This window comes from Hirundo rustica, chromosome W (genome assembly GCF_015227805.2).
Source record: "Hirundo rustica isolate bHirRus1 chromosome W, bHirRus1.pri.v3, whole genome shotgun sequence".
Lineage (NCBI taxonomy): Eukaryota > Metazoa > Chordata > Aves > Passeriformes > Hirundinidae > Hirundo > Hirundo rustica.
Window position 1 is genome coordinate 15,706,009 of NC_053487.1, and position 22,058 is coordinate 15,728,066.

Here is a 22,058-nt window from a genome sequence, read left to right on the forward strand (position 1 = left end):
TTCAAAAGACATTCACAGCTCCACTGAACAGAGCAGAGCTACCCAGTAGAACAGGACAGTTCTCCCCCATAGCCACATCTTACCATCATTTTTTCAAAGAGATCCATAACTTCTTTTTCTGATAAGTTCATGCAGCGCTCATCAACAAGTGCCTGGGCATGTGGGATCTCGCTAATGGAAAGCTGAGAGTCAATAGGATGCTGAATGAGAGGCTTCTCTCTTTTCACTGCCGATTTTCTGAAGCTTGTGATTCTGTCACGCTGCAAAGACATTCAAAAATAAGCAGAAATAGAGAAAAGCAGCCAATTACATGGCAGCAATGCATGTTTTTAGTCAATTCAAGCAGCAGAGTTAAACTGAACTGTAAGTAAAAATACTCTAATATTCAGATTACTTTGCACAGAAAGACAATAACAAGGTAAACTCATGACAGGTCACATGCAAAAGGGATTTAAACATTTCTCACTGTAATAAATGAACAAGCCCAATTCTGTAAATTAAAATTTTAGAATTTTATTTCAAGACTTAAATTCAGTCTCTAACAGCCACAATTAAAAGGAACAGCGTCGAACCCCGGGGTTTCGGCACTGGGTGAACGCAGAAACGGACTCTATCACTCCGTATTCACTCTGTTCACAAAGTGTGCCCAGAGCCGCTGATTTTTATACAGTCTTTCGCTGAGAGTGGGCAGCGACCGTAGCGCTCTTGCTTCATGGTAGCTTCATCAGGTATTCATGTACAGGTCCCAGGTCGGTTGAATAGGTTCTCGGAGTAGAACAATGCCATGATTGCCGGGTCCGGAGAAGGTTTGGAAATGTTAAATCGGGCCGGAACAGATAAGATATCAATCTTCTCTTAATCACTCGGTCATTAGCAGGTCCATCTCCAGGGGAGACACGGCCTATCTCCCTATTTTTCCCATTCTTTTAGTTTTGTTGGTTGTCCTGAGGCTTTTCCCCGCAGGGACCCTCCTTGTCTTTCAATCCTGTGTCCTCTTCTTACAGTTTAGCTTTTTTTTTAACCCTAAACACACTTTTAGGTTCTACAGAGCTTAAATCCGACCGAACGCAGATTAACTTTATATTACATATCACCATATTTAACGTGAATTAATTGCATATCACAATACCTAACATGAATTAACTTTAGGTCACATATGACAGTCCCTCCCCTTCTATATAAACACATTTAATTGGTGTTCCTGTTATTTCCTTTTTTTTCTTTGACAAAAAAGCCTCTTAACAAGAATTTTACCAAACACAAAAAGACCTCTTATACTTTAAACATCATCTTTATAGTCATCCCACTCTTCTTCGGGTTCATCCCAATATGTCTTACATTCTTCTCCTTCCTGTACCCGGGCCTCGAATCTTGCCAGAACTTCTGCTGCCCTGCTTCTTTCCTCATTTAATTTCATGATTTTTGATAATTTACTGTTCTTGTCAAAGCCCCCTGAGGCTAATTCGGGATCTGTGGGTAATGCTGCGATTTGCATTCCTTGTACTACCATGTGTATGAGTTGAATGAAACATGGTATCAGGCATGGTAGGAAGATAACTCCTGCTACTGAACATAGAATGAAGAACCCCACTTTCTTCCACCAAGCCCCAGTCGCAAACAATTGATCCCACCAGGAGGCTTGGAGGATCGAGTTCCATTTCTGAACTGGTACACATGCAGCCTTCTTTATTTCAGCTGCTAGGCCTCTGATGGTTTCTCCATAGTCATTTATCTCTATGCAACATTCTGATTAGTTGAATTTCCCGGCCATTCCTCGCTTCCCCATTTCTGGTTTCCCCCTGCATTTGGGAGTTCTCTTTTTATCTCCCTTTTTTGCCTGTTTAGGGTTTCATATAACGGAGCACCTAGTAGATTGCTTTCTGATCGGGGTAGCGTGAAAAAAGGAGGGTCTGATCATCCCCAGAGTGCAGGATCCTTTCCACCTGCAGGGTAGCTCACTATAGGCCTTTTTCCCACATATCCAATAGATTCCACTTGGGGCTTTCCATTTAATTTCTGTGCTTTCTGGCATTTCCCAAAACTCTTTTAAGTTCCCTAACGATTGGTAAGGGTTGGCTCCAGCAAGTTTATTCCAACATAGCTCAATTTCATTAATCCAGTCACATTCTTTTTCTTTCTTTCTGCTCCAGTATCCTGCAGGTGGCTCAGGCTGCCAGACCTTAGTCTTATTATTAGAATTGACAGCCAGAGTGGATATACAAGGGGTATATCCCACTATCTCGGTATACTTATTCCCTTCTCTACTAATGCATATGGTCCCTATTATTCTTTGGTCCAAGGTCCACCCCTCAGGTCGTGACATGGTTTTTATTATTTGATTGTCCCATTTTAGAAATTGTTCTGGAGCCAAACTCTCACCTTTCCAGGGCCATTTCTCAGCTGATTTCAGTCCCCTGCAAATCCAACAGTTTGACAGTCCCAATTCAGTGGCAATTTCCTGCATCAATTCTATAAAAAGATTCTTACTGGAGGCTGGCAAACCCCAATCACTATATTGCCTTTCTAATTGCTCGTATTGTTCGCTGAGTGACCTCATCCTTTCTTGCTCCATCCTCTTTCTTTTTGCTTCTGTCTCCTGTCTCTTTAATTCCTGGGCCACTTTCTGTATTTTGCTCTCTGGGTCCATCCCCTCCTCATTTTTGGAGAAGCAGAAGGTTCCTTCTAACTTCAAGCAAACTCTTTCATCATTTTCGTTTAACAGATCAAGGATGATGGGCCCATTGCTTAGGGAAGCTGTCTTAAGCTTTACATTCTTCCCTACCCAATAGATTTTTCCGTTCATCATACACATCCCCAATTTATTCTGGTCATAACATAGTTTGTTCACCTGGAAGTATGCCACGAAGGTAGATTCCTTCTTACCCCCAACTCACACTGGTTTATTACACTTACCACATATGGGGATTATGGGCATGGTACTTATATCCCACCTTTTTCTAGACATTGCCACTGGGTCATGGTATATGGTCTTTTCTTTTAATTCACATATTTTAAACCAACTTCCGTTGTGGTTACAAAGCCCTCTTTGTTGAATTCCTGGGCAATTAAAATGTACCCGAAAAGCTACATTCTGGCCCCAGGTAGGCTCTTGCTGAGTCTCTTTCAGGCATTTTCTTTCCTGCCTCATTTGTCCCTTAGGGTTGGGGAGGCCATTCGTGCGGCACACGACTAGGCTCAGGATTACTAGGATTACCCATAGGTGTACCCCTCTGCCTTTGCCTCCGCCCACTGGGTTGCCACCAGCGGCGAGGTAATCCATCTTCTCGGCAGCAAGGGTATTCTTCCGGGCCTCCGTAGTCTGTCCTGTTAGCATATCGCCTTTTATAAGTGCCCCACCTGGCCAATTTTATTTGGTCTGCTATACAGGGTACTTTTACTGCCCTCCTACACTCAATTGCCAAAGGTTCGGCTTTTGTATTTAGCTTCCCCCTCAACCCATTTGTGTATAAATGGAACCACCCTGGGGAATCTAATTCCAATATACCTCCCTCAGTGGCAACAAATAGAAAAAGGTCTGTGAGCCGCCTTTCCTCCTCTAAACAAGTTTCACACGGGCTCCAAGGTCTGATCCCTCTGAAACAATGGGCTACCCAAATCTCTTTACAATAACCACACATAAAATGAATGAAAGGATTACAGGTACACCCGACTTGAAGACAACTTATCGAATACCGGCTGGTCATTGAGTCTGTCGGTGAATTTTCAGCTTCAGGTCTCCCGGTGAAGAGGTTATTCTCCACTCCGGAGTGTTGTCTCACGGCTCAACCTTTTTTACTCAGGAAGAGTGTGTCCAGCCTTTTTCCGCGGTTCTGACTGCAGCGTCCGTGGTCAAGAGGACGAGGAAAGGGCCCTCCCAGTGAGGAGTTAGCGGTGTTTCTCTCCACATCTTGATTAACACCTTGTCTCCCGGTTGGATCTTATGGATGGCAAATCCTAAGGGTGTACTCTGTAATATTAATCCACGCTTTCGAAGTTCCTGTAAATTTTTATTAATTGACACAAGATAAGATTGTATCTGACAATCCTCAACCCGAGGGTGTCCCACTGGCATTCCACGTTCATATGGCATTCCATAAAAGCATCTCAAAAGGGGACAACCCTGATCCGGAGTGGGGTTGAGTCCTGATGTTTAAAAGTGCAAGGGGGAGGCACTTCACCCATGACATTTTGGTCTCAAGCATAAGTTTTGATAATTGAGCTTTTAATGTTTGATTCATCCTTTCTACCTGTCCCGAACTCTGGGGGTGCCAGGGCGTATGGTATTCCCACCGGATTCCTAAGGCATTTGCCAAATGTTTTATGATTTTGGAGGTGAAGTGCGTCCCCTGATCTGAATCTATGGAGTCTGCGATCCCATATCTTGGTATTATTTCCTCCAGTAGTTTCTTAGCAACCACTTGAGTGGTGGCCCGAGGACTAGGGAATGCTTCTACCCAGTGAGTTAGTTGATCCACTATCACTAACAGGTATCTATGCTTCCCAATTTTTGGTAACTCAGTAAAATCCACCTGGATCCTCCCGAATGGGCGGTATGCCAAAGGACGTCCCCCTGGGGATACCTGCCTGGTCCTAGATCTATTTATCCTTTGACATGTCATACATCCCTGGACCTCCTGTTTTGCTAGTTCATAGATTCCTTTGCACCCAAAGAACTTCAAAAATTGTTCAGCCAGAGCTTGGGTTCCCCAGTGGGTCTGCAAATGTAGCCTTTTTAAGATTTTTCTAGCATAGTCCTTTGGTATCAATTCACTGCCATCTGGTAATTTCCACTTCCCGTCTTCTAGTATCCCTCCTATCATTTTGAATTCCTCTATCTCTTTTTCAGAAGGACAGGGAGGAAATTCCTGGGTTTCACCCTCTTGGGTTTCTGGAGCATTTAGGGTAAGGAGCGCTGCCCTTTTTGCCTCCTGATCTGCTAGATTGTTTCCTCTTGTTCTGAACTGCATTCCCAACTGATGCCCTTTTACATATACTACTGTGATAGCTTTTGGTTCTCTTATAGCCTCCAAAATTTGTTTTATTAAATTTTCATGTACTAGACTTTTTCCCCAGGTATTTATTAATCCTCTTTCTTCCCAAATTTTTCCAAATGTGTGAACCACTCCAAAAGCATATTTTGAATCTGTGTAAATGGTCCCTGCTTTTCCTTTTAGTCCTTTTAGAGCCTGCAGGACTGCATATAGTTCACATGCTTGTGCTGACCAGGATGCGCTCAAGGGGCCAGATTCTACTACTTTTCCTGTTTTTCCATCTATGACAGCATAACCTGACCTCCTTTTCCCTTCCAAAACTCTGGCTGATCCATCCACAAACCATTTTTCCCCTTCCTCCAGTTCGTCTTCCTCTAAATCTGCCCTAATCTTTGTTTGGAGCTCTATCATTTCAGCGCAATTGTGGGTGAGCCCTTCCGAAGCGTCTCCAAAGACAAACTTGGCTGGGTTTTTGGCTGTGGTTGTCATTAGTTCTAATTCAGGCGCGTGGATGAGTATGGCCTCGTATTTTAAAAGTCTAGCGTCTGTAAGCCACTTATCTGCCTTTTGCTGCAAGACAGTCCTTACACTATGGGGAGTATATACTACTAACAGAGCCCCAAAGGTTAATTTCTTAGCTTCTTCCACCAGCAGGGCTACTGCCACAATTGCCTGTAGGATTGTGGGCCATCCCCTGCTTACTGGATCTAGCAATTTAGAGATATAACCTACAGGTTTTTTGTCCCCTGCCCAATCTTGTGTTAAGACTCCATGGGCTGTGTGGTTGCTCACATCTATGAACAACTGGAACTTCTTTTTCACATCTGGGAGGCTTAGGACAGGAGCTGCGATTAAAGCTTCCTTTAAATGCCTTAACTCTCTTTCGTCTTGCTCAGTCCACTTCAGCTTATCCGTGGTTAATTTCTCATACAAGAACTTCACCTTCTCACTATAGCCCCCTATCCACTGTCAGCAATATCTGAGGAGCCCCAGCAGCTGTTTCACTTGTCTTTTGTTTCTTGGGGGAGGTAACTCTATTATGCTGGCCACCCTCTCTGGGTCTAATCTTTTTTTTCCCTTTTGTAATCCAATGTCCTAAATACTTTACCTCAGGCTCTGCAAACTGTAGTTTAGACTTTGAGACTTTCAGTCCCTTCTCTCCTAAAAAGTTTAGCAACTATATGGTGCAAGCTTTCACATTCTTTTCTTCTTGTCCCGCAATTAGCAGGTCATCTACGTATTGCAGGATCTTGGTCCCCTCCCTTGGGGAAAATTGGCTCAGTAGTTGTTCTAGGGCTTGTCCAAACAAATTACGTGAGTCGACAAATCCCTGGGGAAGGGATGCCTGTGATCGGGATACGCAAAGCAATCACACGGAGACGAGAGATTTCGCAGGGCAGAGTTGTTCTTCCGAGTGAGCTCAAGGCTGAGCCAAGCCCAGAGCCCCTCTGCCTGTTTATTTCTTACTTTTTATACATTTGTGGGTCTGGCTGTGGATTGGCTTTTGGAGTTTTCACCTTCCAGCCAAATGGCCAGACCAACTGTCAGTTACAAATGTTTTCAGGTTAGAAATATGCAAACAAAGGACAGAGAATGAAAAACAAAAGATTTGTTTATGTTACATGTGTGAGAAAGAGCAGAAACTGCTCCTAATATTGTACAGTAGCTAAAAAGTCTGACTCCATTTTATGAACAATCAAAAGGCTTTAAAAAACTCAGAAAAACCAGGATGACAGATGCCCATCTTAGCTGCTGTTTTCTATTTGTGTCTGGGTCCTCCCACTGAAAAGCAAAGTAGTCTCGACTTCCTTCTGCTAATGGGCAAGTCCAAAAAGCATCCTTTAGGTCTATTATGCTATACCATATATCCTCTGGGGAAACCCGGTTCAAAAGCGTGTATGGGTTTGCTACCACGGGGAACCGTGTCTTTGTTCTCTCATTTACAGCTCTTAAGTCCTGAACTAATCGATAGCTCCCATCCATTTTCCTTATTGCTAGGATAGGCGTGTTATGTCGGGACATGCATGGTTCCAGGATCCCCTTAGCTATTAAATCCTCTATTATAGGCTTTAATCCTCGCCTCCCCTCCAGGGAGATAGGGTATTGTTTCACCCTTATGGGGTCCTCTGGTCTTTCGATTTCCAGTCTCCCTGCCTCCCTTCCAGTGTGCCACACCTTGGGGTTAATTTCCCTCTCATCCTCAAGGGTCAATTTATATAAACTCACTATCAGTTTGGAATCTTTCACTATTAAATTAATGCCTAATGCAACCATCAGATCTCGGCCTAATAGGTTATAATCAGCCTCTTCAACTAATAGCATATCTCCTAAGCAAATCTTATTTTCAGATTCAATTTCTACATCTTTGACTATGGGAACTTTAAAGGGTTCCCCTTTGGCCCCTATGACCATCATAGAATCCTTACTTATTTTACACCCTGGGGGCAATTGTTTAAATGTACTTTTCTCGGCCCCCAAATCCACAAGGAAATCCAACTCCTTCCTTTTGGGTCCTATTTTAAGTTTTACCACAGGCTCTTTAGATGTTATGGACCCTAAAATAAAAAGCCCTCAACACCTCTAGTCTTCTTAAAACATTCTCTCATCCCTCATTCTTTTTTTGCAATCCCTTTTCAGGTGACCCTTCTTTTTACAATAGAAACATTTGGGTCCTTCCCCTTGGTTGTTAGGGGTCCTCCTCTGAGGGGATGCTGGCTTTTTTGGAGGGGCCCTTTTCATTGTCTTTCCTAAATCTTGAGGACGGTCCTGTTTTTGGGCTTCCCTTACTGCTGCTACCAACACCTTTGCCTGCATTTTCTGTTTCTCCTCATCTCTCCTCATATATACTTTCTGGGCTTCCCTCAGCAATTCCTGCAAACCCTTTCCCTGCCAACCCTCAATTTTTTCTAGTTTCCTCCATATAGTGTCCCATGATTTTGCCACAAATTGGGTTTTTAATAATACTTCCCCCACAGGGGAATCAGGGTCTGTCCCAGAGTATACCTGAAGGCTTTTTCTCAGTCTTTCTAACCATTCAGTGGGGATTTCATCCTTCCCTTGACATTCCCCAAACACTTTACTCAGGTTTTGTCCCCTAGGCACTGCTTCCCTGATGCCTTGGATTATTATGTTCCTCATATCAGTCATACTTCTCCTGTCTTCTTCTGTCTGAGCGTTCCACCGGGGTTCCTGGCTTGGCCATTTTTGGTCCCCCGGGGTGCTTTGGGGGTTTCGACGTTCCCACTCCCTTATTCCTGCTTGCCTTATTTCCCTTTCCTTGGTGTTAAACAGTGACCTTAATATTGCAGTAAGGTCCTCATATGAGTATATGCTAGTGCCTAAAAACTCATCCAGTCTTTCTGATACCCCCAAAGGATCATCCATAAGTTTACCCATTTCCTTTTTGAAAGCCCTAACATCGCCTGTGTTAATTGGTACGTTTACGTATCTGATAATTCCTGGAGCAGTGGGCACTTCCCGTAAAGGGAAAAGGTTATTTCCCTCGCCCTCATTTTCACTCTCCACTTCATTTAACCTTTTTAGCTGTCTCCTAGTTCTCCTGGCGGGTGGAGTATACCTGGCTTCTTGTGGGTTCTGAGGAGCCTGTGGAGTGGGGCTGAGGAAAGAGGCCAATTCTAATTCAGGCGATGAGGGATCGAGAAGCAGGGCTTGGGGCGTGGGAGGCTGGGCACCCTGCCAGAAAGGCTGGGGAACTGGCGTGGGTTCCAGCGGGGGAGGGAGCCCAGAGGGCAGGGGCTGAACCACTGTTTGCGGGAGCTGCAGTCCCAGAGGAGGCACTGAAGCCATCAATGGTGGTGCAGGGACCCCCTGCAAAGGTGGGAGCTCAGACCCTGGGGGTTCTGGAGGGGCAACCGGGTTCTGTGCAGGTTGTGGGGGTGTCATGAGGTATGGCGGGGGAAGATTATCTAAAGGTTCCCATTTATTACTCGAGGTTCCAGCGGGATTATTAAGTCTCACTGGAAAAAGTTTAGTATCTGTTCTTTCCCAAATTCTAGCATATTCGTACTCTTCCTTATTCTTTTTAACTTTCATGTAGCTGACCAAAGCATTACAAATCCACCTCTCAAATGTTCCGAAGACGGGCCATATTACATGATCCCGTACTTCAACCCCTCCCCAAATCTCCACACAATAATGTATCATTTTCTCCTTGGATTTCTTTCTCCGTGCAGGGCATTCCTCCCAATGTTCTAATATCCATCCCAAAGGACTTTCAAACGGAATCTCTGGAATGTCCCTTGCTATTCCCTTTTGCGGATTTCTCCGCAGATTTCTCCTGGGCTTTCCTCTTCTTTTGCCCAATTCTATGGTATCACCGGCTACTAACCCTAAGGGTGATCGGCCCCTCCTTGGTTTTCCCCTGGTGATGAGCTCTCCCTTTTTCCCTGTTTTTTCTCCCGGACCCTTCCCTGGTCCTAGGCTGAAAGGTTTACCAGTCCCGGAACTCCTGAGGACATACCCTTCCCTTTCAGCCTTCCTGTGACCGACCCCCGAACTCCCCGAGTTTCGGGTTTTATGTGTGAGGTGCATCTGTTACTCCCGTAACTTTCGCTTCCCCCGCGACCGACCACACCCCTCGCGGGGAAGTGGAACTGCGATTTTGGGGTCCCTCTTGCTTCGTGATAAAATCATGTCTCACTCACACGCTCGGTCACCCCCACTCAACCACGCAATACTTACGATCCTTTTCTTGCGTGGATTCTTCGTGCACGTAGAGTTTTACGAGTTGTACCTTTGCCGCGGCCGTGGAAGCCCTGTATCCTGGACCTCCCCGAGTTCCCCGAGAGCTCTGATCTCGCCTATCCTCCTTTTAAGTGTGGCTTTTTGGCTTAAGTTTGTCGTGTGGTTTGTTCGGTTCCACAAGGTCTCCTGGCTCTGCCAGGCCACTGAAATCAGCGGGGCGCCTCCTGGCCAGAGACAGGGATCCGAGGGTCCCAAAATCAGACCATCACGTTGGGGTCACCAGATTGTAATAAATGAACAATCCCAATTCCGTAAATTAAAATTTTAGAATTTTATTTCGAGACTTAAATTCAGTCTCTAACAGCCACAATTAAAAGGAACAGCGTTGAACCCCGGGGTTTCGGCACTGGGTGAACACAGAAATGGACTCTATTGCTCCGTATCCACTCTGTTCACAAAGTGTGCCCAGAGCCGCTGATTTTTATACAGTCTTTCGCTGAGAGTGGACGGCGACCGTAGCGCTCTTCCTTCGTGGTAGCTTCATTAGGTATTCATGTTCAGGTCCCAGGTCGGTTGAATAGGTTCTCGGAGTAGAACAATGCCATGATTGCCGGGTCCGGAGAAGGTTTGGAAATGTTAAATCGGGCCGGAACAGATAAGATATCAATCTTCTCTTAATCACTCGGTCATTAGCAGGTCCATCTCCAGGGGAGACACGGCCTATCTCCCTATTTTTCCCATTCTTTTAGTTTTGTTGGTTGTCCTGAGGCTTTTCCCCGCAGGGACCCTCCTTGTCTTTCAATCCTCGTGTCTTCTTCTTACAGTTTAGCTTTTTTTTTTAACCCTAAACACACTTTTAGGTTCTACAGAGCTTAAATCCGACCGAACGCAGATTAACTTTATATTACATATCACCATATTTAACGTGAATTAATTACATATCACAGTACCTAACATGAATTAACTTTAGGTCACATATCACACTCACTGATCCAAAATTGCACCAGCTAGGTTAAACTCTTAGCACTTCAAAATCTTCAGCTCATCTTCTCCCATTACTCTCTAATTATCCTGATAGTGAATAAATATGGTACCACAAAAGTAATGAATGTCCAATGCTCCTTCACCTGAAGAGCTATAAGTCTTTGGAGGACAACTGAAAAAGGCAGCATTGTGAAGAAGATACAAGTTAATCAGGCTTATAAAAAATTCTGCTAAAGTAAAGTTTGTAGAGGAATTAATGCTTCAAGCATAGTTGATAACTCCTTGATGAGTTTCTGAGTAGGAACTCCTGGAATTAGTGCCAAGCTTTAGAAAGCCAGGTGATGGATTGCTCACACAGAAGCAGCCACCCATGGTTAAACACACGGCCAGACGTTGGTGGAAGCATCAGACACTGCCAGGGCATTCTCTGGTTAGGGCTGACACTAATCCCCACCTTCTGAGCTGTAAGCATGCACAGTTACTGGGTTAATATTGGAAATAACCAGCACCTTCCTTATAAGGCCATTTTTATTGTATTTATAGCATACTGAATAGAGTCCAATTTTTTTTTTTATTTAATAGCTGTCTTTATTTTTATATATATATACACACATATATGTTCATTTAGAGAACATAATGCATATAGCAATTTTCCTCAAAGAATTTTGCATCTACAAATACCCCTGTATTTTTTTCAGGCACTCAACAGCCTTATGAAGATGTGCTTCCATCTAACAGCAGCCTGTGTAGCGTTACCAGGATCATTCAGAGCAGTTACTGTCATCTCCACCAAAACATGTAAACCAAAATTTATATTGGCTACAATTAAATGACCTCTCTGAGGTGTGAAATGTCTGATGGAGTACTTTGTTTGCAAAACTTTTGATTCATTTTAGATTAGCAAGTCCAGAGTGGAGACACTAGAACAAGAGCTGTGGAGTATGGGGAAGAAAGCTTATTTTTCTGTTTGGGGTTTTTTTAATTAGTTTTTGTTGTTGATTGTTTTTGTTGTTATTTTTGAGATCCTACAAGAATACCTTAAATTTCTGAAGGAAAGTTTCCCTAGACAAGCTTCACTCCCTTTGAATTTCTTTTGAGGGTTTTTTTTTGTTGGTTTTTTTTTTTTTTTGGGGGGGGTTCTTCTTCCTTAGATATTTTTATATTTGTGGACAGAAGCACAATACCTACAAGGATACTGTTAATGTCTTTGACAAAGCAAGAATATTACTTTAATCTATTTTCTACCTTACTAGAATAGTTTAAATTACATTTTTGGAAACTAAAATTAGTCCATAGCCTGGTGAAAAGGCCAAGGATATGACACTGCCTGAAAGGCAGTATCCAAATTTAGCCAAATGCAGTTTTATGTTGACCATTCAAGAGTCACAAAAAGTCATGTAAGATCCAATTTCACCACACTGTCATCTATTTGAAGCACGGGGAAGGCTTAGGCCGGCTGAGCCCCTTTCCCTTGCTTGCGGGCAGGGGAGAGGGGCAGCTGCAGCTTAGCGGTGCAGGGCCATGTGCTCAGACCACGGCAGAAGGGGCCAAAACATGGCCCAGCTTAATCACCGCTGGCAGCGGAGAAAGCAAGCCTGCAGCTCCATAACAACTTTGAGCTAGACTGCCTTAAATGAGACCGAGGGGTGGAAAAAAGGACATTTGCCGGTTTCTTCTACCAGCTCCACGTGTGCACATGGCTTTCCAAGGCCGGGCAAAAATTTTAACCCTTTCTTAGCAATACAGAACTTTTAAAGCACAATTCTTCCTTGAGAGAAAGAAGAAAGAAGAAAACAGAAGGTACATGGAACAGACACTGCATGAAGTCAGATGAGAAGTGAAAGAACTAATAATATTGGAATAGGATTGAAGAAGTGGACATTTTTAACCGGACTCTTCTAAAGTAAATTATGAAGGAATGAACTGTTCTTTGCAGCATTCTTAGTATTATTTGGGTAGAATGCTATTCTAATCAAAATTAAGGACTGGTGTAATAGAAATTTATTTGGGAACTTTGAAACCCCCGCTCCTGGGTCAAAAAGGAGGTCTCAGCCCTTTGAGACAAAGATAAATTTAGATAAGAAGAAGTATTCGTAAATAATACCCCAGATACACTGAGAAGCTCTGCAGATAGAACATCACAGTCTGCGAAAACTCCGGGCGGCAGCAGATGTGTGTGTGAGCAAACGTCTTCATGAAAGATCTTAGAAGGACTCTTCTCCTAAAATAATGTGTAGTTATGTCTAAGTAGTGAAACTGACTGAAAATCCTAAGTTGTGTCTTTCTATGTTGTTCAATAAAAAAGTTAATAGTTTGTAAGGGAAAGAAGTGTGTTTTTAAAGTTTCATTCTGTTTTAGTTTTTTTTCCAGCTTTCTTTTTTTTCTATTCTTGTAGTGTGTGTTAATAAAACATTTTTTTGTTCATTTTTAAGCTTAAGCCTGCTTTGTTTATTTTTTTCCTAATCTCTCCCTCCCACAAAAATATTAACACTAAAACCCCTACATTAATTGGTGTTTCCGCCCGGTTTTATTAAATTAAAGCCACTACAACAACAAATTTGTTCAAGGAGATTGCACTGGTGAGATCACTTGAAAGACACAAAGGAATCTTCTATGCGATTACCAGGCACCATTTCCTCATTTCAGATGTGCAGACAATCATTAACTAAAGAACCAGTTGGGCTTTATTTATATATATATATATAAAATACAAGGCTGTAATTTTAATGAAATCAATTTTGATATAAGTTTCTGAAAAAAATACTTTGGAACCAGTTTCAAAGTATTCAGCTTTATTAAGTTAGTGCTACTGAATACAAACTCGTTCTTTGGCATTCAGTACACATTTATTACCCAAAATTGTTCCACTTGAATCATGTGGCAACCAACTTTGAAGAACCACTGCAGATCATTTACTGGTAAAGAGAAGGTCAAGAGAAATAACACTTCAAATGTTGAGTAACAGTTTTAACACAGCCACAGTATTACTAAAGTATTTAAAATGTGCTTAAGGAAGTTTCTCCAAATAGAAATCATTATTAATCTTCTTCAACTCAAGTCAGAAATTAAGATCTTTAGGAATAGTCACTCGATTTTCTGAAATCTAATGCTTAATATCCTTGTAAGAATGTTATTTTGTCCACAACATTGAGTAAAGTAGCATGCAGTGTGGAGTTACTATTGCAAATTAAGATGCTACAAAGACCTTACCACATCATCTGCCAAAGTTTTTATTTGAATATTCTATTAAAAAACAAAACACACAAATCAAAGAAAAAAAGAGTGTTACCTACTGCTTCAGAATAAAGAAGTCTATTTCATGTATTTGAACATTAAAAAGCATTTGAAATGTCACTTAGTGTTCTAAAAAAACTGCAGACGAATGGACATGGAATCTCCTGCCTTTTCTGTGAAAAAGCAAGCTTGCATCCTATTGCACCTTATCCTCTGAGTATGTAATTGATGAACCTGAAGCCTGCAGTGCTGCAGCACCCCCAGTATTGCACAAAAGACCAGCCATGTCTCTCAGAAGGGTTTCCAAAACAAACATGGACTCCTGGACTCCCGAGTGCATCAGCAGAGACACAGGGCACTGTCAGCTCTGCCCAGGCACTTCCCTGTACCCAAACTTGTGCAGCCTTCTGCCAACTGCTCCTGGACACTGAGCCATGCCTGTCTGGAGATGAACTGGCTGAAGTCAGTGAACTGATGATGCACAAACCACTCTCCCTCCCTTCTGTCCCGTCACTTCTTCCTAAGCAGGAAAATCCTGCTGATGATAATCACTAACATTACATTTTTATTTGTGGCCAAAAAAGCCACCCGTATCGCACACCAATATCAACAATCATTATCAAGGAAGCATTTGGTTTGTGAACTTTGCTCAAATGACACAAAGCAGTGTCACGAATAGGAGTTAAGATTTAGAACTCATGGGGGGACAGAATTTGAGAAGCATTCAGAAGTATGTGGGACAGTGGAGAGGACTGACCCTGGCTCACAGGTCAGTCTCCACACAGCCACTTGCTCATTACCACCCAGCAGGATTATGTAGCCAATCAGAAGTACAAAAGCAAGAAAAACTTGATGGCTGAGATAGAAAGACAAGGGGAAAAAAAAAAGCAAGAAGTTCTGAAACTCCATATGCATTTTAGGAGCTGCTTGTATGAGAACTTTTTTTCCCCTTCTCATTTAAGTACTGTCAATCTCTGTCAGAAGCTGGAACAGGATCATCTACCCCATCTCTACACTTATATTGCATTTGTCACTCAAACTCCTCTGGGCAAAATACAGAATACTAAAACAAGATAGCACACCATTTTTTCAGACCCCGCAAGCACTCAAGCACTCTTCCCAGACATCCATCTGGAGCACAAGCTCCACTGCTGCCAGCAGCCATGCGAGATAAGCAGCACATTTAACAGGTAAGAGAGACATTGCAAGTAGCTGGAGGCAAAGTCAAGGCAGTTCTGTACCTGCAGATCCTCATACAATTTTGACAACCTCTTGTACTAACAAAGAAATTGCACTTCCAGGCTGATTTCAGAACATAACCCAAAAGTAGTTTACCTCCCTAGAAGGAAATTTAAGATATTGCAGATTCTGTAGTCCTCTAGCATTATTCTTTCATCCATCTATGAGACAGCCAGAGCAACACAAGACAGAAAAATCTACACCTTCCTAGCTTGTTATAGACACTGAGTCCTTGTTTGCAGGAGCAGCCCGAGAAAAGGCTTCCCTAAAATCTCTGAGGAAACATTTGCAGATAAGAGATATCAAATGAACATTTATATGTATAAATACATATACAATTTAAGACAGCTGTAGATAATCTCTCTCCCCTAGTTATAATATCAACACAAACAAAATTTCTTCAGCATCTATACCAAAGAACTTTCTTACTGATGGACATAGTTCTTTACTTAGAATATTTAAGTGATAGAGCTTCTCCCTTTCAAACACAGGCTTTCCAGTCTATCAATAGTTAATATAATTTTCTATTCACTCTTCCCAGTCTTAGTTTACTCTGTATATCTGGCTACTTTCATAAGTACAGACAGATCATGACAGTAAAGCACACAAAAATAATAGCATGTACTAATGCAACTGCACCAGACAATTCTTTTATCTCAAAAGGTCTCAGCTGAGTTAATATTCAGAGCAACTGAAATCTTGCACATGAAAACAGTAGAAAGATATTCATAGATCACTTCATTTCTTGATGCAGAAAGCACTGCTTCCTCATGCAAACAATGCAGGCTACAGCAGCAAGTCACATTCACAGAACTAAATTATTTGAGGTGATTGCATCAACTTTTAATACAAAACTCACAGCAAGTCTACTTTTTTATACCGTTTTCTAACTTGTATTTTAATAAAACCTTCCAAATTACTTAAGCTGGCCCCAAGTTGTAAACTGAGGTGCATTTACATGAGTTGATTATATTTAAGTATTACTTTGCCATGTTCTGAATTGTTATGCTCAGGAATCTCACTCTCACCATAAAAATCAAACCAGCAGTAACTCCCAGATCACCTCGGGCAGAATGAACAATGATCAGCTGGATAACTTCTAAACTTCACAACAATTTTCACTCCAGTGCCCAGGCAAATCATGGTGTGCTAGGATACCCATGTCTGCACACAGGCTGCAAGCTCAGGAAGCAGCTCCCACTGCTCCCAGCAAAGCTCATTTTCTAGGGGTAACAATCAGAAACTTGACCTTCTCTTAACTTGCATGCTTTGTTGTTTGTTTTTTTTAACTGAACTGATATTGTTGTTTTCTAAAATTTACCTCGACTTCAACACCTGCAAAAGCCATGGTAAAGCTCCACTCAAGGGCAAGAGCTTTTTAATTTGCATACAAGCAGGAAAGGAATAACTTCCCATATGAGCACCTGAACCAAGGGAGTTTAAAGGGACAAACACAAAACCGATTAATATCTGAAGTACAAAAAGTTGTCTGCATCTTGAATCTAGGTCTTAGTCACAAAATAGAATTCACTCCTACAACTTCTGTTCTTCAGTTCAGAGAATGAATAATATTCCCATTAGACAATTTAACCATCTGTTAACATATTCAGTTTTGCAATTAAATCTAAAAAGGCACCTAGGAAATAGTGAAAGATACCCAAGTCATAAAAGCTGATGTGCAGAAACCAGCACTACACACTCATTTAGGCCTTTCAAGATCTTTACCTATGATGAAGTATACCTGACATTTTGTGAATTATATTTTTACTAATTTTTATTACTGTTTGCTTTAACATAATATTTTTCACACTTCAAGGAGCATTCACCATGCTTTCAGAAAACCTTGAAATGACTTGTAATCCATCTGCTTTCTCAAAAACACTTGAATTGAGCAATACCAATAGTTTTGTTACTATTGTTGTACATTTCCATTTGGTCTATATGACACCATATGGAAAAAAAATCTTGTTTACCTAGCAGCTGCTTGCTTCACAAACCCCTTGAATATGCATTATGCAGGTGGAGAACTGTTGTCATCCTTGAGTCAGGGATGCCCCAGTGCAGGATGGCACCACCTCCCAGAGGGAAGCTGCCAGCTTTGCCCAGTTTCTCCACTTTTTCCCCCAGGAGAATGACCATCCACAAATGAGCAATGCTCCAGAAATAATTCTGCTCCAGAAATAAGTCTGACAATTCCTCATGCTAAATAAAGCCAGAGGGTCACCCAGGCTGGTAATTCATTAACAGCAGAGGGCACCAATTCTTTAATTGCCTGCTAGGAGATGCCGCAGCACTGCTCCCAAACAGAAGGGGAGGGAACACATGCCAGAGGCATGGGAATCGTATCAGACATTCCCCTCACAAATGCCAGGGGCTGAGGTTTTTCAAAGAAGAAAATTAATTCAGAAATTGAAAAAAAAAATCACTGTAAACAAACAGTCAATTTAATCAGCTTTGTAACTGAAGATACAAAAGGAGCTGAGGAAGACATCTGAACTAACTTTTTATATATATATATATATATATATATATATATATATATAATTTGAAGCTCAAACTGCCATCACTGTTTTGAAAAGTTTGTTTCAGACAACGGTTTCTGTTGGAGTCCAGGGCATTCCTTTGGCTGCCCTGGAGGGTCAGGGACCTGGGCAGGGGGGTCTGGGACCCCAGCCCAGAGCCCAGAGCTCAGAGAGACACTGGATTTGATTTCAGTCCATGGGAGAGGCTTCTTGCACTGCAGGAAGCATTGCAGGCCACAAGAGTGTGAAAAATAGTAGTTTAGTATATCACAGGGTGAAAAAACAGTGGGTTTGGGATTTTTGGCATTGGAGTGAATGGGGCAAGATGGAGAATTTAGGGCGTTGTCTCCTTCTTCTTCCTTCTTGTTCCCTCACTCCATTTCTGCAGTGACGTTGGCACAAAGTAGTTAGTGAGGATTGGGTCAGAGTAAAGATGACCTTTTTAGTAATAGTGATAGACATTGGTAATAAATAGTAAATAAAGAATATGTAGAAATTAGTATAAAAGATAAGGACAGCCCAGAGACAGGGGGAGTCACCAGATGTCCAAGCCGTGGCAAACATCTTTTGGACACTGAGAAAATTGTAAGATAAGAACTAATAAACGAAGCATGTAACCTTGAAGACTCCGTCTTTTCCTGCGTTTGGCACAGAGCTTTGCAGAGGGCCAGAACTCTAAAACCACCTGAATGCCGGGGAATTTAAACTCCAGGGAAAAGGAGCCCCCGACAACTGCCGTCCCTGAGTGGGCAAAAACAGGTTTCTTGGTGCTCATTTGATAAGTAAACTTTAAAAAACAGAAGAAAATGATAAGCTTTTTCCAAAAGCTGCAGTGCCATGTCAGTCTAAGCCAACACAATTGCTGGGTGTGAGACATAGGGCAAGGGTGGCAGCAGGACAGTCAGATCAGGTTAGACAACTGCAGAAACATCTGCCAGTGCAGAGGCAAATTAAGGAAGTTCTGGCATTTTACAGAGCCACAGCTGAAATGCAAACATTTCCCATCAAGTCTCCACACCAACCATATCAGATAAGCTGCCACTCCAGCAGCCCAGGACCAGCAGGGTTCATAACCCTGCTACACAATTGCAGAGTTCTCCATGCAGCCCCTGCTACAGCCAGGGTCTGGGTCCTGTCCTGATATCTGGGGATTCTGCAAGACAGGTTTTGCTTTGAGCACCTTGAAAAAGTGCCTTGTGACAGTGCAGCATGCTTTTCATTAGAGACAGCACGACTTCCATTACAGGAAAACACATCTCCTCAGAATGCTCTACAGCTTTTACATTCCTCAGTTTAAACTATCAACAGTTTGCTGTTAAAACTTTTGCAAATTAGACTTTGGAAACAGCCAAGTTGCTTTCCTGCAAAGCGTGCTTAGCAGAACCACACAGCACTGGATCTCTGCTGCTTGCTTTTCAAAAATGTGGTTGACTTAAGCTTTTTTTTCAGGAACTTGGCTTTTGCTTTTTTGGTATAATATTATTGTGAAGTGCTTTTGAAATATTCTGGAACAGTTAAACTGGAAAAACTATGTCAAAACAATTCCTGACATAGTAAGTGCACACAATCTCAATTTTCTACTTAGATACAAGCAGTGGGATTGAGCTCTTTGCTCCCATCAGTGGCAGCACAAAGCAGTTTTGCTGGATAGCAATACTTGGTGTGCACTGAATTGCTGCTCATCTTTTGCCCCTGCTCCTGGCTCTCCTGAGTGCAGGTGCTGAGCTTTTCATTCAGACACACTAGGGAGCTGCTGGGACTGAGTGAGAGCTGCCCTAAAGCTCTGAGTTGGGTCAATGTAGAGGTGAAACTCCCTGGAGTCTGAGCCCAGACTATCAGACCCCTTTGAGTATCCTCAGGACTCAGCCCTGTGGCGACTTAATGGAGAGAGACAGCTTCAACCCCATTGTCCAAAAAGTAAATTTAATAATACCAAAATAACAAACAATAAGACATCCACTATATTGGACCAAACTGGATCAAGGCAGTAACAAGGGGAAAAAGGCAAAATGCCAAAGGTGGGGTTTAGGGTCAGACAGGGGTACTTACACACCCTGGTGTGGGTGAGGAATTAAGGTGTGGTCGCAGGGAAGGGTCCAGTGGGGGACAACAATTAAGAATATTAAAATTCTCACACCAAAAATCAACCTACGATAACACAGAGAACTAGGAACTTTCTAGTAGCAATTTGCATAGAGAGCATGTCAATAAGCCTTTTGCTTATAGCACTGAAAATGGGTTTTCCCAAGGCATTTTTCCAGGGTTCTCACCTTCCCTGGGGAAACTGCCCTCTACAAAGAGAAGTGAGAACAGGCCTCCTTTTAAGCCTCACTTCCTCAAGAGACACCTTTTTCATGGTGACAAGATTCCCCTTTGCTCTGTGTCCTAGGTTACAATGTAAGGTGTGCCCAAAGTATGTATTCTATCACCATCTACATGAGCTGTAGAAACTAGGTTGGGCAGTGTTTCTCTTGCCCCCTGCCTCTAGACTATCTTTTGTTAATGGCCCATCAATGCCCTGCTGCATGACTCCTAGATAACTCCCTCCAGGAGCTATCTCTGTTTAATGGGCAATCAAGGACCCATTGCAAGACTGATAAAATGATATCAGCCCATTGTGAGATGCTCCACCCAGGGGGAGGAGTCAAGCATTCCCACCTGGATATAATCTGGGATTTGGGACAGCACAGGCAGCTTTACCCACTGGATTCCCAGAGGACAAGAGCTACCAGACCTTTCTGTAGGAACACTGCTTCAACAAGACCACTTCATCTGGACTGCTACCACCACGGTTTCAGGTTGTATTCTGACTCTGTCAGTGATCTTTTGTACTACTGCATGTGTTTTATTTTATTTTACCTTTTTTTTCTCTCCTATTAAATTGGGGTTTTTTTGACTTGGAGTCTCTCGCTGGTTTTGCCTTCAAGCCAGCACACTCTGACTGAACTGCAATCTTAGTTTTTATCTTTTTTAACCACAATCACACAGTTTGAACCTTGAATTCATCTTTTGTTATAACCTAAGTATTTTCTCTCAAGAGGAGCAAGTTGACTTGACAGAGTTGTTTGAAATTATCTTAAAAAATTAAACAGAAACTGCTTTGAGAAATGTCTTCACTTTAATATTTATGCACTTTTTAAAAATTCCTGCTTACTTGCTTCCTCTATGACAGTGTATGCAAGGATAGCCGAGTACCCCTGTACAGGATGAGTCTCAGGTTCTGTAAACTTCTCTTGCTGTTCTATGCAGACATAGATTTGGTAAGATTTTTCAGTGCACGCTGGTGGTTCTGTAGAACATCTCTTGCTCTTGTGGGTACAGTAAACACTGAAATAAGTGTCAGACTCCATTTGGATTTTCCTACAAAACCATTTGAGAAGTTAAACTGGCAGAATGCATCTGTTGGGAGAGGACTGATACACTTAAAAATAAAATGGAACACCCACAGCAAGCTGGAGGAGCTTCATGGGATATTGGGCAGTTCCTTGAAATTGGAATATTTTGTCCTTGACAGACTTTGAGAAAGTGAGAACATGTGTATCTGCTTTGTTTCGGTTGTTTTGTAAGCAGTAAGAAAATCCAACCAACCAATACACAGCCCACAAACTGGCAGCAGAAGGGATGCAGTGAGCCAAAGGAGCTGGAATTCCTTGTGAAGACCATTCATTTTGTCTGTATTCAGCAGACTTGGAACGTGGTCGCAGGGATCATGTCAACAACTTCTTGGAATAATGTTGTCTGTCTTCCAAGACAGACCTACTAGTAAAGAGCAAGTACTTAATCAGAGCAGTATTTGATCCCTACATTACAATAAGTTCATGGTAAAGTCACTTTTTTCTCCCTTAATAATAAATGATGTGATACTAAAACTTGGAAAAATGAGTAGTGCTGCTGTCATAGCAGGGAACTCTGGCTTTTCCTCAAATAACTGAAATTCAAGGTCAAATATATTCCACAGGCATGGGCCATAATGTAACTCAACAGGCAAAGAATAGTGTGTTAAATAATGTACAGCTACTGTGTCACACACAAGGTCTTTCTGTTCTTTTCCCTATTCTTTCCTGTTTATAACAGCATCCTTAGAAGATTATTTGTCCTTTGGGGAAGTAGGAAATGAAGCACCACATGAACAGAGAGGAATTATGCTGTAATGAGGAATTCCATGGTATCATTTTACTTCAATACAGGTGAGAATCCCTATTAAGAAGAAACTGCAATTCAGGACAATTAGAGAAACTTGTCATAGATTATGGAGAATCTGTTATTTTCTGATAAAGGAGGTAAGCAAAAAAAAAAAGAAATGGTTTATCTTAATATTAAAGTGTTAAATGTGCTTTGGCTATCCCAGAACAGTCACATGACTTTTATAAAGGTTTTTCCCAAA

At 42.1% G+C, this 22,058-nt stretch overlaps 1 protein-coding gene across 6 annotated transcripts in view; it reads right to left on the reverse strand.

Annotated features, from left to right (window-relative positions):
• Window positions 1–22,058, reverse strand: part of DIAPH2 (diaphanous related formin 2) — a 297,380-nt gene that overhangs the window by 227,305 nt on the left and 48,017 nt on the right. For 4 of the 6 annotated variants that reach the window (XR_009208586.1, XM_058423886.1, XM_058423888.1 and 1 more), the window contains exons 2-3: window positions 13,890–13,922; window positions 84–260 (exon numbers count right to left, since the gene is read on the reverse strand). Coding sequence is in view for 5 of the 6 variants with exons in the window: in XM_058423886.1 (XP_058279869.1) it covers window positions 84–260; window positions 13,890–13,922 (210 nt within the window). In the remaining variant the exon portion in view is untranslated. The remainder of the gene's footprint in view (window positions 1–83; window positions 261–13,889; window positions 13,923–22,058) is intronic. The other 2 variants (XM_058423889.1, XM_058423890.1) reach the window with 1 other exon arrangement.